Here is a 22,023-nt window from a genome sequence, read left to right on the forward strand (position 1 = left end):
CGGCCTATTCAAATAGATGTAAAACGCCGAACCCCTTTCCTTAGATAACCCCTGGACCGATTTTAACGAAATTTGTTGGATTCGGGAGAGAAAGGTAAATTCTAGTGACTATTGGAAGCGGAATTTCTATTTAGGGCCTGAATTTTGGTAAAAGATATTAAACAATTCGAAAGTGCGAAAAGTACACAAGCACGAAGTTTACAAATTAATAACTCCAGATCAAGAACTGATATCGCGGTTCTGTAAACAGCATCCATTAGACAATTCCAATATGCCGATTTATATCTTACGTGAAGTCGTTACGTTGTGAACAAGGGTTGTAGAAAAGCTGTATTTCCGTATTACTAAATTTTTTAAGATTCATGCGTAATATATCAATTTTGTCTGCTTTAGATGTGCTGTTAGATGCAATGTACATAATTTTTATATCAGTTTTCTTTGCCGAAAGAGAGTTGTAAACTTGATGGTTTCGTTTTTTTTTAAATTTGCAATTTTGAACAATTTTGAATAAACAAATGATGACCTAATTCAAGAATTCGAAACCAACAGACACTAGATTTTGAGTTCTTGTTTTAAATGCAACAAACCTTGTCAAATTAGATGCAGTGGCTGTCGAGAAAAACGAATTGTCCTTTTACATTTATTAAGATAGGACCACCAGAGCTAAAGCTTCCTGTTAAGGGCTACTTTCTCCACTATCGCGTCCGCGTGTAGAGCCAAACGCTGAAGGTAGCGTAATACCGGCCCGACCCGCAGCGGTGGTGAAGCATGCGTTCAGCGCTCCCCATATGTGGGCTGATCCCGAATGTAATGCCATGCCGGGGAGACCCGCGGCGGAGATGAAGCAGGCGTTAAGCACTCCCCATATGTGGGCCGATCTCGAAGACAGTGCAATGCGGGGCCAACATACGGTGGAGGTGCAGTTCATCATTAAGGGACCCACATACACAGCTTTGCAGGTCATGTTTCTTCACAGAGTGGAAGGGCACTGAGATTTTTTTAGTTATCCGCGTTTATCCTGCATGCGTCTGCGATGAAAACAAGAAGCAGATATGCCTGGAAAATCTAAGGTGGTGGAAGCAGGTGGTAACGGAGAGGTTAGCATACTCAGCCCCTGCACGTACTTATATCTGCATTGACATGGGTTCGTGGTAGTGATAGCGACCAAAGCTCTACTTTTTGTGCGTACTCTAGTCATTGTGAAACTAAGGATGTGCTTAGCATGCCCAGTCACTGAATGCTAATTGCAGCAGTTACGAGTGGTGGAATCCCGCTAGGGCTGATTGTGAAGAAAGCTTCCTTTCTCTGTCCACTCTCGTGATGGTGAAGCTAAAAATGAGGAGGAGGCCTGACGGACACAACGTTGATCGTCACCATAACAGAATGGATGGACGACCTGCGGAAAGGACAAGGCACACCAAGTTTTTAGCACTTAATTTGTCCTACAGTAAAGCGCTACAATGGCTAGTATGCCCTCATGGGAATGGTAGACCGAACTGCTTCTCACTGCTAACACTGGACTGATACTAAGAAAATACTCCGTCCGCAGGCACCACGCTACACTGAAATTAGCAAAACAATGTCAGTTTATAAACTGATATTGCCAATTATCTGGTGTCCTTCTTGTGTGTGTGGAGGGCATAAAGGTCCTGGCAATGAAATGGTAGTATTTTCGTTTTGCTGCAGTTGCACACAAATGAAATTCTTTGAAGTAATGCGACAGCGATCTACCGGCGGAGAAGACCAATCCACAATATAAAAATAATTGCTGGTTTCAGATCTTCCAATTTACTTTGCGCTTAGCTACCATCTGTTATATTTTTCTTTTTGTGCTCTTATAAAGAAGAAAACTCCACATTACTACAATATCAACAACCGTACACAAAATAGACTGGCTTTGAAGCTGTGACCACGCACCGCACTTTTCTGCATTTAGCACATGTAGTATTGGGCAACACGTTTGAGCTAAATGATTAGGTTTTCGGTCAAAGCACTGTGACAGGCGGGAGAAACTCGTTGTCATGCCCGGTCGAAACAATACCATCTGAAATCTTATTTACTTATATTCATTTTTGAAAAATCACTATAACCGTTTATACATTTGCTTCGTTTGAGTTATATTCTAGCTTGCCTCGTCAATCTCAAAAATCTATTCTCTTTTCGGGAGACGGCCTTCGTGAAAAACGACGCAACATGACAGTAAAACATCCAGCAAGGCTCTATCCAATGATTGGCGAAATAGTGCGCTGAGAGCGTGTCGACTAGCGTGGGAGTGAAAGTTGAATTATGATAGTTGTCAGCTTGTTTTGCCTCCAGCACGAGCGAGTAGTGTTAGCAATGACATTGGTGCAAAAATGGTCAGCTCAGTCTGCGATTTGTTCATGTGATCTCCGCATTGAACGTCGCAGTTGTCACTTCTGTACTTCTGTGAGTACTACTGTGACATTATCAGCCCAGTGGGCTGGGAAGGCTCGATGGTAGCTCACCTTGAGGAGTATTAGGTAACAATTATTAATATACATACTTTGCGATGATGAAAAAGATGCAGAGACACCACTGGTGTTGTCTAACTATTCATAAACAGGCCCCCAAATTTCAATTGGCCCACCCCCAAACATTAGATAGGCCCACCCCCAAATTTCAAGTTGGCACACCCTTAAATTAAAATTGGCCCACCCCCCGATTTTAAGTCGGCCACGCCCGATTTTTTTTCGCCCAGCCTTAAACTTGGAGTTGGCCCATCCCCAATTTCAACTGGGCCACCCCTAATTTTCAAGTTGGTCCATCCACGAATTTTCATAAATCGTTCCCCAAAATTCCAGTCGACGCACCCCAAAATTTAGGTTGGCCCACCCCCATATCGCCCCCAAGTTCAGATTGAGCGACCCCGAGATTGCCCCCAGATTTAGGTAGGACCAACCCCATATCACCCCCAAATACAGATTGGCCCGCCTCCACAACACCGCCAAATTTATATTGGCCCACTCCAATACCACCTGCAAATCTAGGTTGACCCACCCCCATATCAGCCCCAAACTAATGCTGGCCCACCCCTCGATCACCTCAAATTTAGGATGGCCCACCGCAAATCATACCCCAATATAGGTTAGTCCACCCATCACCTACCCCCCCCCCCCCCAATTCAGCTTGGCCCAGCCAAACATCACCCCCATGGTTAGGTTAGCGCGTCCCCATGTTACCTTCAAATTTAGGTTCGCCAACCCCCATATCATCCTCAAATCCAGGTTGGCCCACCCCCCTATCAGCCCCAAACTTAGCCTGGCCCACCCGTCTATCACCTCAAATTTAGGATGGCCCACCGCAAATCACTCCCAAATTTAGCTTAGCCCCCCTACCCCCCCCCCCCCCCCCCCTCCATTCAGCTTGGCCCAGCCCCGTATCACGCCCATGGTTAGGGTGGCGCACCCCCCATATCACCCCCAAATTTAGGTTCTCCCACCCCCATATCATTCCCAAATCCAGGCTGACCCACCTCCATATTCCCCCAAACTTAGGCTTACCCACCCCTATATCACCTCAAACTTAGGTTGGGCCACCCCCATATCAGCCTCAAATTCAGCTTCGCTTACTACCATTTCACCCCAAATTTAGGTAGGGCCACTCCCATATCACTGCTAAATTCACCTTGGCCCAAATTTATGCTGATGCCACTTCCAATTTCAAGTTGGTCACCCCAACACTTTATATGACGACCTATATATTTATATGGGAAATGCGTCAAGCTTTTGGCGTTACAGGCACGATATTGCACGATTTTGCTACCAAATTGCAGGGGTACTCGACAAAGAATGCTGCCCATTAAAAGCAAATGCACCGAACGAAGGACATTTACTCAAATGGTTTTTTACGGCCACACCTACGGATTGATACCACTTGGCTGTAGGGAACACATTAACAGTAGCTACTAATCCAGACGCTGCACATCTCCTAGTTGGAACATTTCTTATTTGGATGAATATTTAGAAATAATTAACGTTCTGGCAGCGACTCAGCCTAGCAGACCCTTTGTTCCACAGGAATGTTGCATAGGCATGGCACTGGCGACCGGGTAACATTGTGGCACAGCTGGACGTCATTCGCTCGGAGTGTGTGCCATTAAGGACAGCCGAAAGTCGAAGAAAACGGACCTTCCAGAAGAACGCAATAAGAATAGCCATCTTGTTCTTGCAGGTTCCACGCTACAAAGCACGAAAGTTTTTTTTTTCGTAACACAAAGCCATGCGCAAGCTTCTAGTTATGAATTCTAATGAATAAAACCTTCATAAAAGCGATGAATTAACAAATGAACACGATACTGCTACGTTTTATGAAGGAAAAACAGAAAGCATAATATTTCAAGAGCACCACTGGAAAACCAGAACCGAAAGCAATTCTTGAGTTTTGTGTTTATGCCATTTGGTAGGAGACTATAATCCCTATGCGGCTTTCAAATAATGCGCTGCTGAGAAACCAAAACCGAAACCGAAAGCAAATCTTGGGTTTTGTGATTCTGCCATCTAGTGAGAGACTACAAAACTAGGTCGTATGCTGCTTAAAAAAAAGAAAACCGCTGTGAAGGGGGAATCGAACCGCGGCCGCCGTGATGCGGGACGAAAGGTGCTCGGTATTTTACCACTCGGCCACGGTTACCGAGGCTTCGCCGAGGGGTACGCTCATGTTGTTATAGATACCAAGGCAATTTTCACGACAGTGTTACAAAAATCGCTTTCGGGAACAGTCTTACGCCATATGTGGAGAGTCGAGAGAGGCATCAATCGAAAGCTGAGTCTCCGGACTACTTACGCTCCACTGCGTATTACGATAGACTGGATAGTTTTATTACAGTCATCATTCTTGCCTCAAAAATCGAGCACAAATTTTCGTCGTTTCCATAGGCTTCCATTGCTAAAACTTTAACTGCTGTGGGAACAAAATTTTTACGTGCCATAGAGTGATCACTGCATTTGGCTCGTGTGGACTGTCTTCCAGAATACGTTTGTCACCTGCGTTTTTCAATAATCGGCCTGCAGCTTTTGTTATTCGCGAAAAACCCGCTCGTTCCATTGAAAACGCGCTAGCTTCGTGCCGGGCCCGCTTGGGGCGCTAGTTGGTACGTGTCCAGAAAAGCTGGATATGTTCGTATGAGAAACAATTTACACAGAGCCGCTACTGTAACGCTGTTAATATGCTTGTCCCATCTCAGATCCGAATTCAAAGTGACACCGAGATATTTCTGCGTGTAACTCTTCGCAGTGGTGCGTTGTTAATTATGTAAGTAAATTCGGATCGTTCTTTTTTCTTGTTATATCGTCATACAGACTGTTTTTATTATGTTGATAGACAATTGCCACTGCTCGCACCAGTGAGCTATGCTGTCTAGTGAAAGATTCAATGCCGAGTGATCATCACGATCTTTAATTTACCTGTTCATCATGCACTCGTCTAAGAAAAGTTTAATCTTGCAGTCTATGTCGGCCATGATGTCATCTATAAAAATAAGGAGTAATAATGGCCCCAGGACGGATCCTTGGGGGACACCTGAGCTGTCCTTGATGATGCACCTTCGAAAACCACGTACGAACCGTGTTCGGGCGCTTAGAAAGTCTTTCACCCAATTCGTAATTTCTCCATCCCCAATAGTGTTTTGTAGTATTTAAATTGCTTTGTTATAGCTCACCTGATCAAACGCTTTCGATAGATCAAGCAGAATTGCAGCAGAAGCTGAAGCTGTGGCGGCCAGACGTTCCTCCCGCCTGGCCGCCACAGTTTCGGCACAGCTCCCCTTCAAAAGTCTCCACTTCTAGAGCTCGAAGATCGAGATCGGACTCACTTCGTCGTCCCATGCGCATCGCAATCCGAGCAGGATCCCAGTTGTGGGCTTGTTCCTGCCGTTTGGCTCGTCGTGCAGCCTTGCGCGCTGCTCTGTAGCTTCTTCAGGCGTCGCGTACTTCTTAGGGCTACCGTCGACTCCGCTTGGACCTGGCCGAGCGTCGTCCATGTCGCAACGAACGCAAGCGAGCATCTACCGCCAGCGCGTTGGCGTCGGCAGATGCTGCGTTCCCTTTTGCCAGCTTTGCTCTGTCGAGGCCTGAGCCAGCGTACCGAGCGCGCGAGGCGAGCTCACACGACTTTCTGTACCGCACGCCGCGTTTTCCAGGCCACCGTCTGATCAGGCAGCTAAGGCTTTCGCCTTCATAACGGGCACGTACCAAGTGGCGCATGCACAGTAATGCAAATTTTTTTCAAGAACAGAAGGCAGTCAGCCGCAAGTTGTCTGTTCGGACACACACCCGGTGGCCCTAGTTGTCTACCGCTACCCAACCCATACCCATGGAGCGGCCAAGGTTTTTTGTGTATATATACATACATATCCATCAATATATCCGGCGAGGAAACGACTACGACGCCAAGCCCCGGGGTTAAAGCCTATCAAAGTGCCGCTTTAAAATTATAGGCCCATCAGATTGCTTTCAACCCTGTAAGAAAGATTCACTAATGTTACTTTGAATAGTATCAGAGCAATTAACACCTGACTGTAATCAAAGCAGAGAACAGGCTCGGTTTAGAAGTGGATATGCAACGATGGATAATATATCCATGTTACCAATCACAAAATTGAGAAGACGGGAATATAAGCAACCTCTGTATATGGCCTTCACAGCCAATCCGGACTTTCGCTTCAGTAGAAACACCAGCAGACATGGAAGCATTGCGTAGTCGCGAGGAGCAGAGAAAGCATATCCGGGTATCTTAGGAAATACCTGCGCATATTACACACTTACAATAATTCTTCAAAGAAAAGCTGAAAAATACCGATTAAGAAAAGTGTCAGGCAAGCAGACTATCTCCCCACTTGTATTCACTGCACACTTAGAGTAAGTATTGAAAATGCTTGACTGGGAATGATTAGGGGTGAAGATAAATGGAAAATGTATCAGCAGCCTACGGTTAGGAAATCACTCTGTCCTATTTAGCAGTGGTCGAGAGGATTAGGAATAAGTGATTTGAGACCGCAATTGACAAAGTATAAGGGTAGGTTTTAGCACTAATCTGCAGAAGGCTAAGGTAATGCTGAATAACCTGGCGAGGAAACAAGATCTTGTGATGTCAGCCTCTTGAATATCTGCGACACTACATTTATCTGGGCCGATTAGCCACAAGTGAACCGAATCACAAGAAAATTTCCAGATGACTAAAAATAAGTTTATCCGCGTATGATCCAGGCTCGTTATTACGTATGCAGGCACTGCCAACTCAATACCAGCAGCTTACCAATTTTTCTTTGAAGTGTGCAATTAATTCCCACTATCTATGGAGGTGTGAACTTAAAGATAACGATAAAGCTTGAGAAGTAGTTAAGGACCGCTCAACGAGCCGTGGAACGAAAAATGATGGGCGTAAAGTTAAAATATAAGAAGGCGCTATGGATTTAAGAACAAATGGTTGTAGCTGATATTCTATAGTTGCGGTCAACAGAAGAGAGGGAACGAGAGAGGCGAAACAAAAACGGAAAGGTAGGAAGGTTAACCAAGTATGTGCCCGGTTGGCTACCCTACACATAGGGAGGCGGAAAGGGGAGAATAGATAAGGAGAGAGAAGAAAAATAGTGAAGAGTCAGTCATTCGCAGAGTCAGCCGTAGAGGAAAGTCCACTGTCACAAGCACTCGTTCAGTCCAGTAGCCTTCAAGAACTGCAGAAGCACTTTTGTGCTCTTTCGCAAAATTCGCCTATGATAACTTTCGAGAAACTTCCGATACATGCAGGCGCGTCCTGCGCTGTGCGATTTCTCGAAAGTTATCGATGGTTCTATCGGCTGCTGTCTGTTATCCCCGAACCTTGTGTAATCTGATTTCATCGCGCGACACGGATGGTGTAGAACTTTCTTGAAGACACGCGGGTTCCAGCGATTACTGTGGAACCTTAGATGACTTATGTATAAAAGCCGACGCGCTTAACCCGCTGATAAGATTTCCGACGATAGCCGACTGTGTTCACCACTATCGCCGTTTTTTGAGGGCACAGGTTCGCCCAATAAAACGGTAGTTTCGTCATTCCCGGTTTTGCTGCTTCCTTTACCGTCACTACTACGCGACATCTGCGTAGAACCATCGATAACTTTCAAGAAATTTCCGATACATGGACGCGCCCCCTGCGCTGTGCGATGACATTTGTTGGCCGGTGAAACGTGCTCACCCGTTCAAGATAAACAAGTACACATGTGAATATATATATATATATATATATATATATATATATATATATATATATATATATATATATATATATGTGTATATGTGTGTGTGTGTGTGTGTGTGTGTGTGTGTGTAGTCGTGTTAGTGCATCGGCAGTCCGCCGCGATCGGACTACGTGCGTGTAACTTGCGCTTGCAAGCAAAAGTAGGAACCGGGAAATGTCACCAAAGTGACGAGCAAACAAACCCCTCCAGAGTACCGCAGATGTTGGGACGAAGCGCACTAATAAGCCATAAATTGCTGGCACTGAGATCGCGTCTGACGGAAACAGGACGAGGCAGCGACTACAATGAACAGAGAAAGAAGTGTATCGCATGTCTGGCTGAAATAATGGCGCCGTACATGTGAACTCGCGTGCGCGTCGCCACATGGCACTCATTGACTGCTAGCCCGTGCCGTCCATTCACTCGCGCTCTGCCACCACGTTATCTTTTCATCATGAAAAGCGCCAGTTATCATTATCATGTAAAATAAATTCAAGAAGAAAATGTGAACAGCAGAAGAATAGTTACACCCGTCAAGAGAGGAAAACAAAGACTTTTATGAGAACCGGAGTGGCTGGGCCAGCCAACCATTCTAGCTCCCCCTCTCACCTGCCCCCTCCTCGAAGGAAATGAATAAAGAAAGAAAAAGACTATTAGCCATACGCATGCAATGCTGCTTTAGATGATCACGGTGAATGATTAGAAAAAAAAAAGAAACGACTGCAGAGACGAATGACATGTGAAAAAAAAAAGAAACACGTAGGTGCCTGAAGAAAAGAAAATGTGCTCTGAACAGACACAGATGCGCGGTCCTCGATAAAGTTCAGAGCGGGTGCCACAAGTCGTCTTTGTTTTTCAAGAAATTGAAAAGGGACACTTACATCCAGAGATGCTGACACTAAGTTCGTGCGATAAATTACACGCTGGTTTAAAGAGACAGGGGATGAAACCATCAATCCAATGCCGCTGTCTCTAAAGAAGTGTGACAGCACTGCTTGGGTGTTTGGAGACGGTACGTCAGTCCGATGGAATTATCAGCTTGAAGCTGTCGCAAGCTTACACAGCTCATTAGACTGATTGCCCTAAAACATAAACAATAAAGACACTGCCTAAACAAGACATGAATGAAAGATGCAATTGCTTCCTACCAATAGACTCATCCTCCGAACTTCTGTCGTAATCAGCTAGTCAGAAGACACGACGTTAATTTTGATGTGATTCTGCTGATCAGCTGACCAAAATACCTCGTTAATAAAGGTATTTCTGGGCTCTTTTAGGCTAGTAATATGTTACATTGTTAATTTTTTTTACTTTATACAGTTTTTTTAAATAAAGCTCTACAAACTTTACTTCAGTTACGTCACTACAGATGAAATATCTGCCCTGGAGCACATCATTTGCAATAGAAACCAAAGCAATCCATTCACTTAATAAACAAATTACAATAATTAACTTCTTAGTTACAAGCTTCTTATCGAGTTAACTGTTCCATTGAGCTTTCCTTTAGTAAACTATGTAGGAGGTCGCACCTTTATTTTCTCCTCGTATTGGCAAGAACTTCATGTAAAATTTTGCTGCTCATAAGCACCGGCATATGGTAAACAAAAGAAAAAAAAAGTTCTTGTCCGGGCTTGAAATAAAGCTCTGAACCCAGTTGTTCCGGTCTGTGTTGTTTTATGGCTCCCCGATTCCACCACGAAAATCCCAGTTCCCAAGCCAGACATTCTGAAAGAAGAAAAATTGCAGGAAGCAAAAAAAAATAATAATAAAGACAGGCGATAGATATATATGAAGTGAGGGGGAGGGGGAAAGAGAGGACAATGCGATTGCACATGTATTCCGACGTACGGTACAGCAGCTGTCGCCCCATTCGGTGCGATATTAGCAAAGGTCGCCTAACTTCCTCTGTACTTCTACACTTGTGCTTCGACAGTGACGGCTGTCGTCCTGCACCATTAACGATTCGGGGCAGTGCAAAGCTCACGCCCTTCACTAACTTCACATCTTCGCCTTGTTTGTCATCGCCATTGGCACAATGTTGTTTCAGGACAGAGAAATCACGCGTTTTAAAGCATACTTGGACAAACGTGGGTACTGCATATAGCAGTTGGTGCTTGCACGATCGGCTCGGTTTCCAAATGCGCGTTGAGGCACCGCGAAGTTGAAGCTCGAGCCGATCGCGATTTTTCCACACTGAGCTGTCATTACGAGAACTCTAAACCCACACTCACCACCCCAATTTGCGGGGTATATAAGACCGTACAACCAACGGTCAGTGAAAGAATGTGCTATGACAAATTTGCAAATTCAAATTATGTGGGTCACAGCTTTAAAGATATGATTCCATGCGCATCACCGCCATTCAACTCCTCAGACTAAGTGAGTCAAATTCACGGGGGCAGCAAGCGCTATAACTGCAAAAATTCTGAAAACACGCACGACCTCATATTTTCTAGTCTCTCTCTCATTCGCTTCCCCAGCGCCGCGGTTTCTTAAATTCTTGAAAAATCACTGTTTGCGTACCAACACAACCCACATGTTTCATAAACTCACAGGTGGAGATGCACATTTCGTACATTACGCAACGTCGCGTGGAAGATTGCAGGGAAAGTCACGCCACTACGCGGGAATTGTAAGTCACACGTCGCAAGCACAATGCTGACGCAATTACAACGGAGCAATAGCGGCACATTCGTTGCACCACATGTTGTCCTCGTACGGCTTTACACAACTCGAACTCGCATCGTTATATACATGCTGGCTGAACTTATGTACTTCGATGAGTCCGCGTTGTGATCGTTGTTATTCGAGGCTTCGTGCTAGGCATGCTGCCAGGTAAACCTCGCAAGCTTCCAACAAAATATTTTGCAACAAAAAGTCATTCCAACACGCCTACCAGCTAACCAAAAGCAACTTGTTGCCTGCGCCGAGCTAAAAAAAGAAAGCGAGAAACCCGCTCGACATTGAAGAACAAGTTGGTGCCCGAATGAATCATACAACTACAGATGCTGTCCTTTCCATCACCCGGTAGCCTTGCGCGCGACGGAAGACGGCGCGCCTCCTCCCCGCTTTCCTTCCTTGCGCGCGCCGCGATCGTCGGCTCCCCTCGCAAGCTTTCACTCGCACATATAGCACACAGCGACGGCGTTATCACCCTTGGACTTATTACGGAACATAGCGGCCACGCCGACGATGACGGCAAAAATTCGCCTGGTGGGTGCATATAATTCCTATTGTAATTAAAAAGAACTAAGGACCGCGTAACAAGCGATGGAATGGAAAACGGTAGGTGCAACGCTGAGGCAGAAAGGCGGCAGTATGAATCATAGTGTAGATGGCGTATCTGATAGTTTAGCTGAGACTATAAAAAATGAAGTGGAGGCGGGTATATCATGTAATGGTGCGGAGGAGGTGACCGGTTGTCTGTTAAAGTAACAAATTGGATACCAAGGGAAGAGAAACGCAATTGAGGACGGCAAAACATTACGTGATGTGATGACATTAGGAAGCACGCGGGAATATGATGGAGTGCGCTAATGCAAGACGGGGGGGTGTCTGAATAACGCTGCGTCCTGTGGTGTACACAAAAAAAAAGTTGACAATGATGATGGCGATGGTGAAAGCAGGTTTATTCAAGATATTTCAGCCCGATGCAGAAATAATTCGACCAACAGTAACTCATTCCGCTTCGCTAATAATGCCCCCCCCCCCTCGCCTAATCTCGTGACCTGGCACTAATCGTGTGCCAGGCTCGACTCCGCTGTTACGCGCCCGAGTCCTCGGCGAATAACGTTGTTGCCATTATCGACGCTGGGTCTTTTCCTGGACGCTTAATGTCGAGATTATCGTTCTTTTTCTGCTGACAGTTCCCAGCATGAGCATATGGAAGTTTATAAAACGAAGCGTCGAATAATCTCGTACGTGACGCATTGACTCCCATGAGTCGGTTTGCTCGAGAGTGCAGCTCTTGCACAGTGTGCCGAAGGAAGATAGAGGGTTTGGGATGCGCACCGAGTATAGGCTAGTTGAAAGGAAAAGGTGCGGACACCGACCAAGATGGTTTAAAATATATGTTTTCGTTTCGGCTCCCTCACGGGAGCCTTGTTCACAATATACAAAGGCTAGTAAATTGTCAGACCGACTAATTTTCCGACGCCATGCACTGCAGTTATTATCACTGAGACAGGTGGCCTTTCGTAGTTTTCACGGATTGGTCTTTCTAATGGTTCTTGGCAGATACCCCTTCTGGAACCATGCAAGCACTTGACATCCTCTGACACTTCTCGTAGGATAAATTGCTTAGTTGGATGCCCAAGAGATTTGATCGTACAAAAGTACATATTACTGCTGAAAATCACTCGTATCAACCTCATGTTATCATTCTTGAATCATTTGAAAAATTGTTGCAAAGAAACCGGTGACAAAATAGCTTCCAAGTTTTCCAATTACATTAAAAAAACATTCGCTTGTCATTTATTTATATTTCTTCGAAAGAAGCTACCAATCTAAAATTTTGTAAATGGTCAGTGCAGATGCTGCTTGATTTAGTTCTCGTGGCACCTGCGCACGCCTATAAATTTACAACTGAAAACTATAGAGGGGTGAATTCTGTAACGAATCTTAGTATCTATATAGTACTGCAAGAAAATTCTACAAGAAAATGTATGTTAAGATAATCTGATTACGGGCGTGCATTCGTCTTGCTTTCATTTTTTTTCACTATGGAGCATTGTTGAAAAGAATAATAAAAGTAATTTTTGTATCCACCGGTGTAGCGAGCTGAAAACAAAGATTTCCCGAAACATCGATTCTTAGACATTAACAGCAATAAGAAGTTTGGAGGACGCTTAAGCTTCACCTTTACGAGTGGAACGTGATAGCATTCACAAATCCCCGACAGCTTCTAACGCTTCCCGGCAACTGCAGCTTATGTAACCGTAAAGTTTACCTGGAAACACTGGTGGCGAACACTATGAACAAAGGCTAGCTTTCTGGTAGAAACGCGGCCTCTTGCGTGGGCCGCGATGCGGGCGAGGGTAGTGCCACCTAGAGCTGTTGCAAGGAACCGGCCGCGCCGCTTTATGGCCTTTGAGATTTGGGAAAGGGGTATGTGCTTTGAGTTTCCGCGTAACAGAATTAAGTTTTCTCGTATATTCAAATTACAATCCGACGCTACCATGTCTGTACGTTGCGTGTTAGTCGTACTTTACGATTTTTCTGACATATGTTACATTGAGAAATTTAATTAGTTCAGTAACAACCTTGCGCTACGTGGAGGGCCTGCGTGGTTGGGTATGCGTGGTTCGAAATGATTTTTCCGAAAGGATTGTCGACGCTGGAAGCCAGATTTTCTGCGACAAACGATCACTGTTCCACATATAGAGTAACAAGAGTGAAATTTATGTAGAAAAACGACTGTAGTATGCGGTTCGAAATGTGACTTCAGTCAGTGACGTGAGGCACGGGAACAGCTTTATAGTTACGGCTCTCAGCGAATAATTTTGTCGCCATTATCGACTCTAGGTCTTTTATTGCGCGCGCACTATGTCGAGGTTATTTTCTTCTTTTTCTACTGATAGTTTCCACCTTACACATATTTGCGTTTACAGAAACAATTATCGAATAACAGTAATGTGCCAACATTATTCACCTGTAAGTCTCTAGTTATGTGAGCGACTTAATCAAATATCAAAACCAGGTGCAAACAACATGGGAAAATATTATGTGAAAGGACATAATAACACGTGTCATTGCTGGTAATTCGTCTGTTGAGAAGTATTCACCTAAATATGGGGTTGTACAGTTTCCATCCCCCACTTCTTCCGTAGGTATTTCTTTCGTGCTTAAGCATGTCCATGAATTTTGTACATTGCCCCTTCGGCAATCTGCTGAGTTTCATGTTTCATTGCAGGACACCAGCGTAACTCAATGGCATAATTTTCAAAAATGTATATTTGAAAATCTTGGGCTAGTTTTAATAAGTTTCAAATAGCAACATCCAGAGGATACTTCCTTATAATAACGTACAGATTTACAACATTAAGTCCTAAATGCGTTGCTGCTTTACAGCAGTGTTTAGGTCAGAACCACATCACTACTATAGCACAGCACTAAGTGTGGGCCAAGTGTCATAAATGTGTATGTCATTAGAAAGAGGTACGCTCTCGACGTTGACAAAAAAACTTGTTCAATGGGTCGATCTTCTGAAATATAATTTTTGAACGTGCTGCCCACTGAATTACTCTAGTAGGTTCAACATAGTTTCTCACGTTATTCCTCTTTTTGTTGTTGTTGTCTCTGTCTGTCTGTCTAGCTCTTTGTATGCACGCATCAGTGCGCGGGCGCGCGTGCGAGCATGTGAAATTGTACCGCTATTTTGAACACCGTTTTGGACTGCTATTCAGGTGAGCAACTGAATAGCTAAACCATCGTTATTGTTCCAACGTTGAAATTCTGAGAAAACGAACACTTTCATTAACTGCTACAAGTTCGCGCTGATGGAACACGAGTGAACGCAGAAGCGACGCTTTTTTGCCCACGAATAGAAAACAAGACACGAAGTAAGCCTGCGACAGTTGCCACTCTAACTTGCAGATACAATATGGCTAATAAAAGCGCTAGAACAAAAAGTAAACGAAGACTGAGAAGGCCCACTTTTAAAATGAGAGGAAGAAGAGGGGGCGGGGAAGGTAGGAGGTTATTTTGGTAAATTCCTCTTCTTTCTCTCTTTTTCGCTGTCATATCAGAGCCTGGGTTCTCGCACTCAATTACCATATGTGCCACTGAAGCAAGTGCCACGTCGACAGAGCGCTTACCCACATCAGTCGGCGCAGTAGACAGCAAGGCAGACGGCTGGAGGCTCCAGATGCAAACGGCGGCGCAGGTGACAAGCTTTGTCGCAGACCGCATGCTTGCGCTGTCCTGGAGGCGAAGACTGTGACACCAAGTCGACCAACCCTCACCAAACTGTGCGTAAATACCACGTCGGCAACGGCCAAGAATAGTCACTGATGCGGGTTTGGTCCGTAGCAAGGAATGGTCGAGTTCTCCTGGAATCTCTCACTCGCACGCGTTCCGCTCTGCGCTCTACGAGTGCCAGACACTCAGACAACAGCAAAGTCCGCAACGGCACACGAGTTGCGCAGGTACTGACTGCACGCACAAGTTTGGCGAAATTGGGACTAGGCGTCGACCCGTAGCCAAGCTGCGACAGCTAAAACAGTGTTGCGGACGCTGTACCATCGTTTCCGACGTGCAATGACTTCCGCATGGTACATTTTGCTAGCGCGAGGCCGACAACACTTTCGGACTATCCGGCCGATCGACGACAGCAGGGCAGCGCGAGAAAAAAGAGAAAGCTCGACAAACGTTCGGCCCCCGGCATCCGGTGCTCGGAAAGCCCGCTTCCTGCGCCTCCCTTCGGTTTCCCTGGCTGCAGCACTCTTCGCGTCTGTTGCACACACGTCCACTCACGATCACGGCGCTAAACAATTCGGATCGAACGGCCGTACCTGTTTGCTGATTCGATTTGACAGTGGCTACGCTGGCACAACGGTGTGCGTCTGGCTTCAGGGGAGGAAAACAGTCAACAAGGTTGCCCTTCTGATCATGCGGGCCTTAGCCCCGAAAAATATGCGGGCCGCGGCTTGTCGGTCGCTGGCATTCGTTATACTTTTTTCGGGAGTGCAGCTACAGAAGGAACACTTAAGCAGCTTGTTCGAGAGTTCTGGATATACCCTCAGCTATAATTTGTGACATGCCCCCCATTTCACTGACAAAAACTTTGAGCATATTCTATTATGTTGAAAAATAACGCTGACCTGCTGTGTAACTTATGATGTACAAGAGCACCGCAGACGCCTACTGGGGATATTCCCTAATCGCACAAAACTCCACCCTCTGTATTCAGGCGAGCGATAGGAGCGCGAATAGCACAATAGACGCAAGGATGCACAGTGGTAACACGTGTGGCAACCGCAAGGAACGTTCGCGACGGAGCCAATAACCGACCTTGCTAGACAGTTCACAGTCCGCGTCAGTACCTGCGGGACAGCGCAAAGCCGCTGACGGTCACGTCGAACAACTTTGTCGAACTGGGGGATATGCTGAAAGAGGTCCGTGCAAAAGTAACTGCGGTCCTCGCCTTCAGCTTCGGAGCGTGCACCACGTGGTGGCCGTCGACGACGGGCGCGCGGCGAGCCCCAGTGGGGTTGCAGCCGTGTTCAGCTGGAGCGGCGCGCGCAACTGGTGCCCCGACGCAAGTGCGAGCGCTCTCGTGCGGGCCGCGCACCTTGGCCCGACTCGTCGTCTGCGCTCCGGTTCTGGACCGGCTGTTCGCGGGCCGTCGCGTCTGCCGGCGCATGCGCCCGCCACGCTGCGCACGGAAGAACACGCGCGCTCGTCATCCCCCTCCACCCGGTTCGATTCCCCGTGCGCTGTGCGAGTGGGGAAGAGCAGCACCTCCTTCTCCCCTTTACAGGCCGCACTCGCCGCAGCAGCGCCCACCCCACTCACTGCTAACAAGCGTGCCGTTCGGTTCCAGTTCGTAGGGGGCTGCTTGGCGGGTGCGCGCTCGAGCATGAAGAGGCAAACAGCCGCCCGCGCGGAAGTGCCGCCGCTATCGTCGGGAACACGTGCGGTATCGCGATCGTTTGTTCGAAGCGACCCACGTTGAACGGTGCACGCGTCAGATAATATCGGCTGGTTCGGTTCCCCGGCAGTGCGCGTCGCAACGGCGTTTTATCGCGGGAACACCCAGTTCCACGTAGGCCGCGTGGTTCCCATTTGCAATTCCGGCCTGACGTATTCCTCCCCGCAGCGGCAGAGACACGGAGCATGCTACAGAATTATTTACTCTTCGTGCTGATGTCGGTCGCTAACACTGTTTATATTCGCAACAAAAATTGATAGCATATCTTGCAACTGGACGGTTGGCAGCTAGTTTACACAAGCAGGAAGCCTGATCACTAAATGTAAGGATGCTCCTGTAGAAAGATTGAGCTTTCGCCGGAAGCAACCACATTTGACGCCGGGGCCCATATTCGCAAAAAGCTCTTACGCTTGACTTGTTCCTAAAATATTCAGCCAATCGCGATGATTGACATATCGTTAGCGAAGCCAATGGCGAAGAGCACTTACGAACGAGAACCTGTGTGAATTCAGCCCCAGATGTATGATATGCTGTCGCTCGAAATCATCCTTCTTCGAAGACATTCAATGGGCGTTGGCATGCTTGTTTTGCTATATATGCAAAAACGCGAGATGGTATCAATAAATTTGAGTTTTCAGTAAGCAGCGGACTTTTTTGTTGAGACACATTCAAACGCAACCAGATGTCGTAGGCCAAGATGCAGTTCCTGGGGTCATAAATGTTCGCTGTCTGTTCCTTCTTTTCTTTTACCACTTAAAGTCTCATTGCGCATCCATTCCGAAAACGGATAGCAAAGTGTTACAATTGATTATTTAATATTTTTTTCTATGAAACCACCACCACACTCGTTCGTAGGACTTCATATTTAAACCATCTGCTAGCCTTTTTTCACACTTAATTTCTTTTTTCCTTTTTTTTGTTGACTACCCAGTTGAAAAACACAACAGGAAATTTTCACAGTCTGTCGTATTTTGGGACGTTGTTTCTGTAGTTCTGTTGCCTGTAGTTCTGTTGCCTGTAGTTCTGTTGCCTGTAGTTCTGTTGTTCTGTTGTCTGTAGTTCTGTTGTCTGTAGTTCTGTTGTCTGTAGTGTGACGTCCTGTAGTAGAAAGTTCTGTAGTTCCTGATCAATATTTAATTAAAAATTGACAGAGACGTCCGTAAGGTTATGTAAATTTGTTAGTACAGAAAAGAAAAACATAAAAGTAAAAAAAAATTTAATAAAAGCGTCTTCGCCTAGGATTCGAACATGCGACCTCACGATTCCCAGCCCGGCATCTTACCACTGCACCACCCCTGACTTTTTTTTTTCGTTCTTTCATGGTATTTATTATAGTAGCAGCAACGCGATATTCACCAGTTGTGCATAGTCAGAGAATGGAGAGCACAATCATAGTCACTCAGAGAAAAGGCATCGTTCATACAGTGGGTAGAATGGGGCTTCACTGCACCACCCCTGACATGCTGTTCGAGTGTACGTTTTGGCCATGTGAATAGTACGACGTGCTGATACGCTGGTGTTTACATTTGCATTTTGACAGGCAAGATCCGCTATCACTCCACCGCGTCAAGTGCCGCATCTCTAGAAGAGCAAGAGTGTTCGTACCATTGACAGGTACATCGTGCAGTGCTAGAACATCGATTTTGATGTACGATATCCATATTAAATAAGGAATTCAGAAATAGACAACGTTGACTTTTAGGGTTATTACTGCTAGTTTCGACAGTTGTCTCTCGTTCTTTACACTTTTGAGCGCGCATATATTTCGTGTGTTCAATGCAAAATAGCTAGATAAACATTCGTGGATGAGAGTTCTTTCTGACAGCATACTGGCTTCTCACGGCAGCACTGTACCAGATTAATGAGACCCGAGCGAGACAGCTTTTCACGCAACTTTGTGGAACAACCCAAATCTTCTTTTCCGCTTCGCTTAAGATTGTGAAATATTCCTGGGAAATTAACTAATGTGTCAGTGTAACAGCACATGTAAGTCCACAGGCCTGTGTGCCACATCTTACCCCCCCCCTCAAAAAAAAAAAACGGATACGCAGCCATTCCCGCAGATGGTATGATTTTGATCAGCCACCGATTTTGAGGAGGCCGGTAGGGCGCTGCTGGTGCCGCGTCGTCTATTCGCCACGTCGACTTTAATACCGGTGTCGGTGCCATCAGCATCGCCGGCTTCAGAGAAGCGCGATTGAATACCGCGCAAGAGAAAAGTACAGTGTACACTACCGATGCGAAAACATACAATTTTAAAGGACCGCGACGGAAAGCGCTTCTGTTGCGACTTCGGAACTCTTGGCCGCCGCGACCGAATGTTTCTGCTGCGACGTCAGAATTGGTGTCATAACGTCGGAGTCGCTGTCAGGATATAAAGCTGTTGTTCCGACTTCAGAACTCTTGTTGCCGCGACAGAATGCTTCTGTTGCGAAATCAGAATCTCTGTCATAACGTCAGAAATGTCTCCCAATTAAGAAATGTCAACAACTTCTGTCGTACAACAGAATTTCTGTAGTTGCGACAGGAATTCCTCTTGTTTTTTTTCAACCGGACACTACAGAAGCTTGTCGCATCACACAATTTCAGTGCACTTCTGTTGTCATCATTGGGTACATGTTGCGGCGATAGGTTTCCGTTGTGGAACAATTCTCTGTAGTACAACAGAAGTTTGTCCATTACTTCAGGCACACTTCTGTTACGACAACTGGGGGCCTGTTGCAATGATAGGTTTCTGTCGTACAACAACATTTTTCTGTAGTACAACAGAAGTTGGTCGCATTACATCAGGAACACTTCTGTTGTGACAATTGGGGGCCTGTTGCCACAATAGGTTTCTGTAGTATTTCAACAGCTCTCTGTAGCACTACAGAAGTTTTTCGGGTTACTTCAGGAGCATTTCTGTTGGGACAACAGGGTGCCTGTAGTGATGACAAGTTTTTCTGTAGTACTACAAAAATCTGTTGTAGAGCTTCAGCTTTCTGTTGTAACAACAGACATACGACAGACTGTACTTCTGTAGTAGCAACAACAAATGTCTGTTGTACATCAGAAAAGTCTGTCGCTCCATCAGGAATCTGTAGTTACTACAGAAAAATCCTGTTGTACAACAGAAATTTCTGTAGTACTGAACACAACCTCTGTTGTCATTTTCAACTGGGTACTGTTTACTGAAATATTTAAGGTTATTTGACTTCCTCCATCCTTTATCGTGGACAGGCTTAAGAAATCTACGTGTCGTCATCATCATCACCATCGGCGTATTTTAAGTCCGCTGCAGGAGGAAGGCCTCTCCCTCCGATCTCCAATTACCCCTGTGCTGCGCCAACCGATTCCAACTTGCGCCAGCGAATTTCTTAATTTCATCACCCCACCAAGTCTTGCCGTTCTCGACTACGTTTCCCTGCTCTTGGCACTCATTCTGTAACCCTAACAGTCCACCGGTTATCTAGCCTACGCATTCGATGACTTGTCCAGCTCTATTTCTTTCTCTTAATGTCGATTAGAATATCCGCTATGCCCGTTTGCTCCCTGATCCACACCGCTCTCTTCATGTCTCTTAACGTTACGCCGAACATTCTTCTTTTTATTGAAATGAAAATAAAAGAAAGAGAAGTAGTCACCTTGTAATGGTGACGGCTACTCCTTTTCTCATAGCGGAAGCAACAATATAAAAAAATAGATAAGAAAGTGAGAAGAAATTCTGCCATAAGGTCAGAATTTCACAGTACACAGTCCTATACACCCGTGAACATAACAATAGGAAAGTGAAATGCAAGTTGCACCACAATGAGTTTGTAAACAGTCACAAACACACACAAACGCCCGTGATGTAGATTGCGATGAGCATATAAGCAGATAATGAATTACAAGAGTTAAAATAATGTATGCACAGAATAAAAAAAAAGTATAACACGTAATATACAAGCATTAAAAAAATATGGGGTTTTACGTGCCAAAACCACTTTCTGATTATGAGGCATGCCGTAGTGGAAGACTCCGGAAATTTCGACCACCTGGGGTACTCTAACATGCACCTGAATCTAAGGACACCAGTGTTTTCGCATTTCGCCCCCATCGAAATGCGGCCGCCGTGCCTGGGATTCGATCCCGCGACCTCGTGCTCAGCAGTGCAACACCATAGCCACTGAGCAACCACGGGGGGTAATGTACAAGCATTAATATTTATAAATAATAGGAGCAAGTTATAGTAACATGCTGTGATTATTCAGTGCAGTATCTAGTACTTGTTAAGGAGGCATGTTTCTTCGTAAAGATGCTCAAGTGCGTTCAATGCTTTTCGATGTGCTATTTTCGATGGCCATGGGCCCAGCAATTTTGCGAGTTAGAAAGGCCGGTGAGGATCGATGGAGTGTAGCTCTTGTTCTTGTTGCCGTCTTTGTATCGGGTACATGGGGCACTCGAGGAGTAGATGGCGAACATCCTCATCGTCGTGGCCACAGGAGCAAGCCGGCGAAGGAGCCAGTTTCATGCGATGTAGGGAATGTTTGGTGTATGCTGTCCCAAGGCGCAGTCGATGAATTAGTGTCTGGGTACTTTTTTCAAGTTCTACATCCAGCTGGTATATGAGTTGAGGGTCCACTTCGTAAAGAATTCATTCTTTAGTATGTTCATTAAGCCAAGTTTACATACACAAGTCTTTCTTTAGTACTCTCAATAGGGGTTTTGTGTCCATTGGTGGTAAAGGGGTGAGTTGAATTTCTGCATCTTTATGCACCGATTTTGCCACCGAGTCCACTAGCTCGTTGCCTGCTATACCAGCATGTCCCGGGACCCACTGTAATATCGCTTCATGTTTCCTTTCATTAGCCTGAGTTAAACTGTTCAGTACTTCATATGTTATTCGTGCGTGTGTCTGGCTGTCGTCAATATGTTCAAGACATGCTAAAGCCGATAAGGAGTCCGTGCAAATTACCCCCCTTGTTTGGTGTCTCATATGTTTTGATAAAATAAGTGGCTTGGAAAATTGACACTAATTCCGCTATTGTTGTTGACGACGTGCATCCTAGTCGACAAGCATACTCTACCTCTAAGGATGGCAGTTGCAGTCGCACTTTCTTTGATTAAAGAAACGTCCGCGTAGACGTGAATAGATTCCTGGTACTTGTCAAATAGG

At 45.6% G+C, this 22,023-nt stretch overlaps 1 protein-coding gene across 1 annotated transcript in view; it reads right to left on the reverse strand.

The window, feature by feature from the left end:
- The window catches only part of LOC139049438 (proto-oncogene tyrosine-protein kinase receptor Ret-like), a 379,568-nt gene extending 363,141 nt beyond the window's left edge, over nucleotides 1-16,427 (reverse strand). Inside the window, exon 1 of the mRNA XM_070524812.1 lies at nucleotides 15,052-16,427. Coding sequence (XP_070380913.1) covers nucleotides 15,052-15,145 — 94 coding nt within the window. The 5' untranslated portion in view covers nucleotides 15,146-16,427. The remainder of the gene's footprint in view (nucleotides 1-15,051) is intronic.
- Between the last annotated feature and the right edge of the window lie 5,596 nt (nucleotides 16,428-22,023).

The sequence above is a fragment of the Dermacentor albipictus genome, chromosome 1 (assembly GCF_038994185.2).
Source record: "Dermacentor albipictus isolate Rhodes 1998 colony chromosome 1, USDA_Dalb.pri_finalv2, whole genome shotgun sequence".
Taxonomy (NCBI): domain Eukaryota; kingdom Metazoa; phylum Arthropoda; class Arachnida; order Ixodida; family Ixodidae; genus Dermacentor; species Dermacentor albipictus.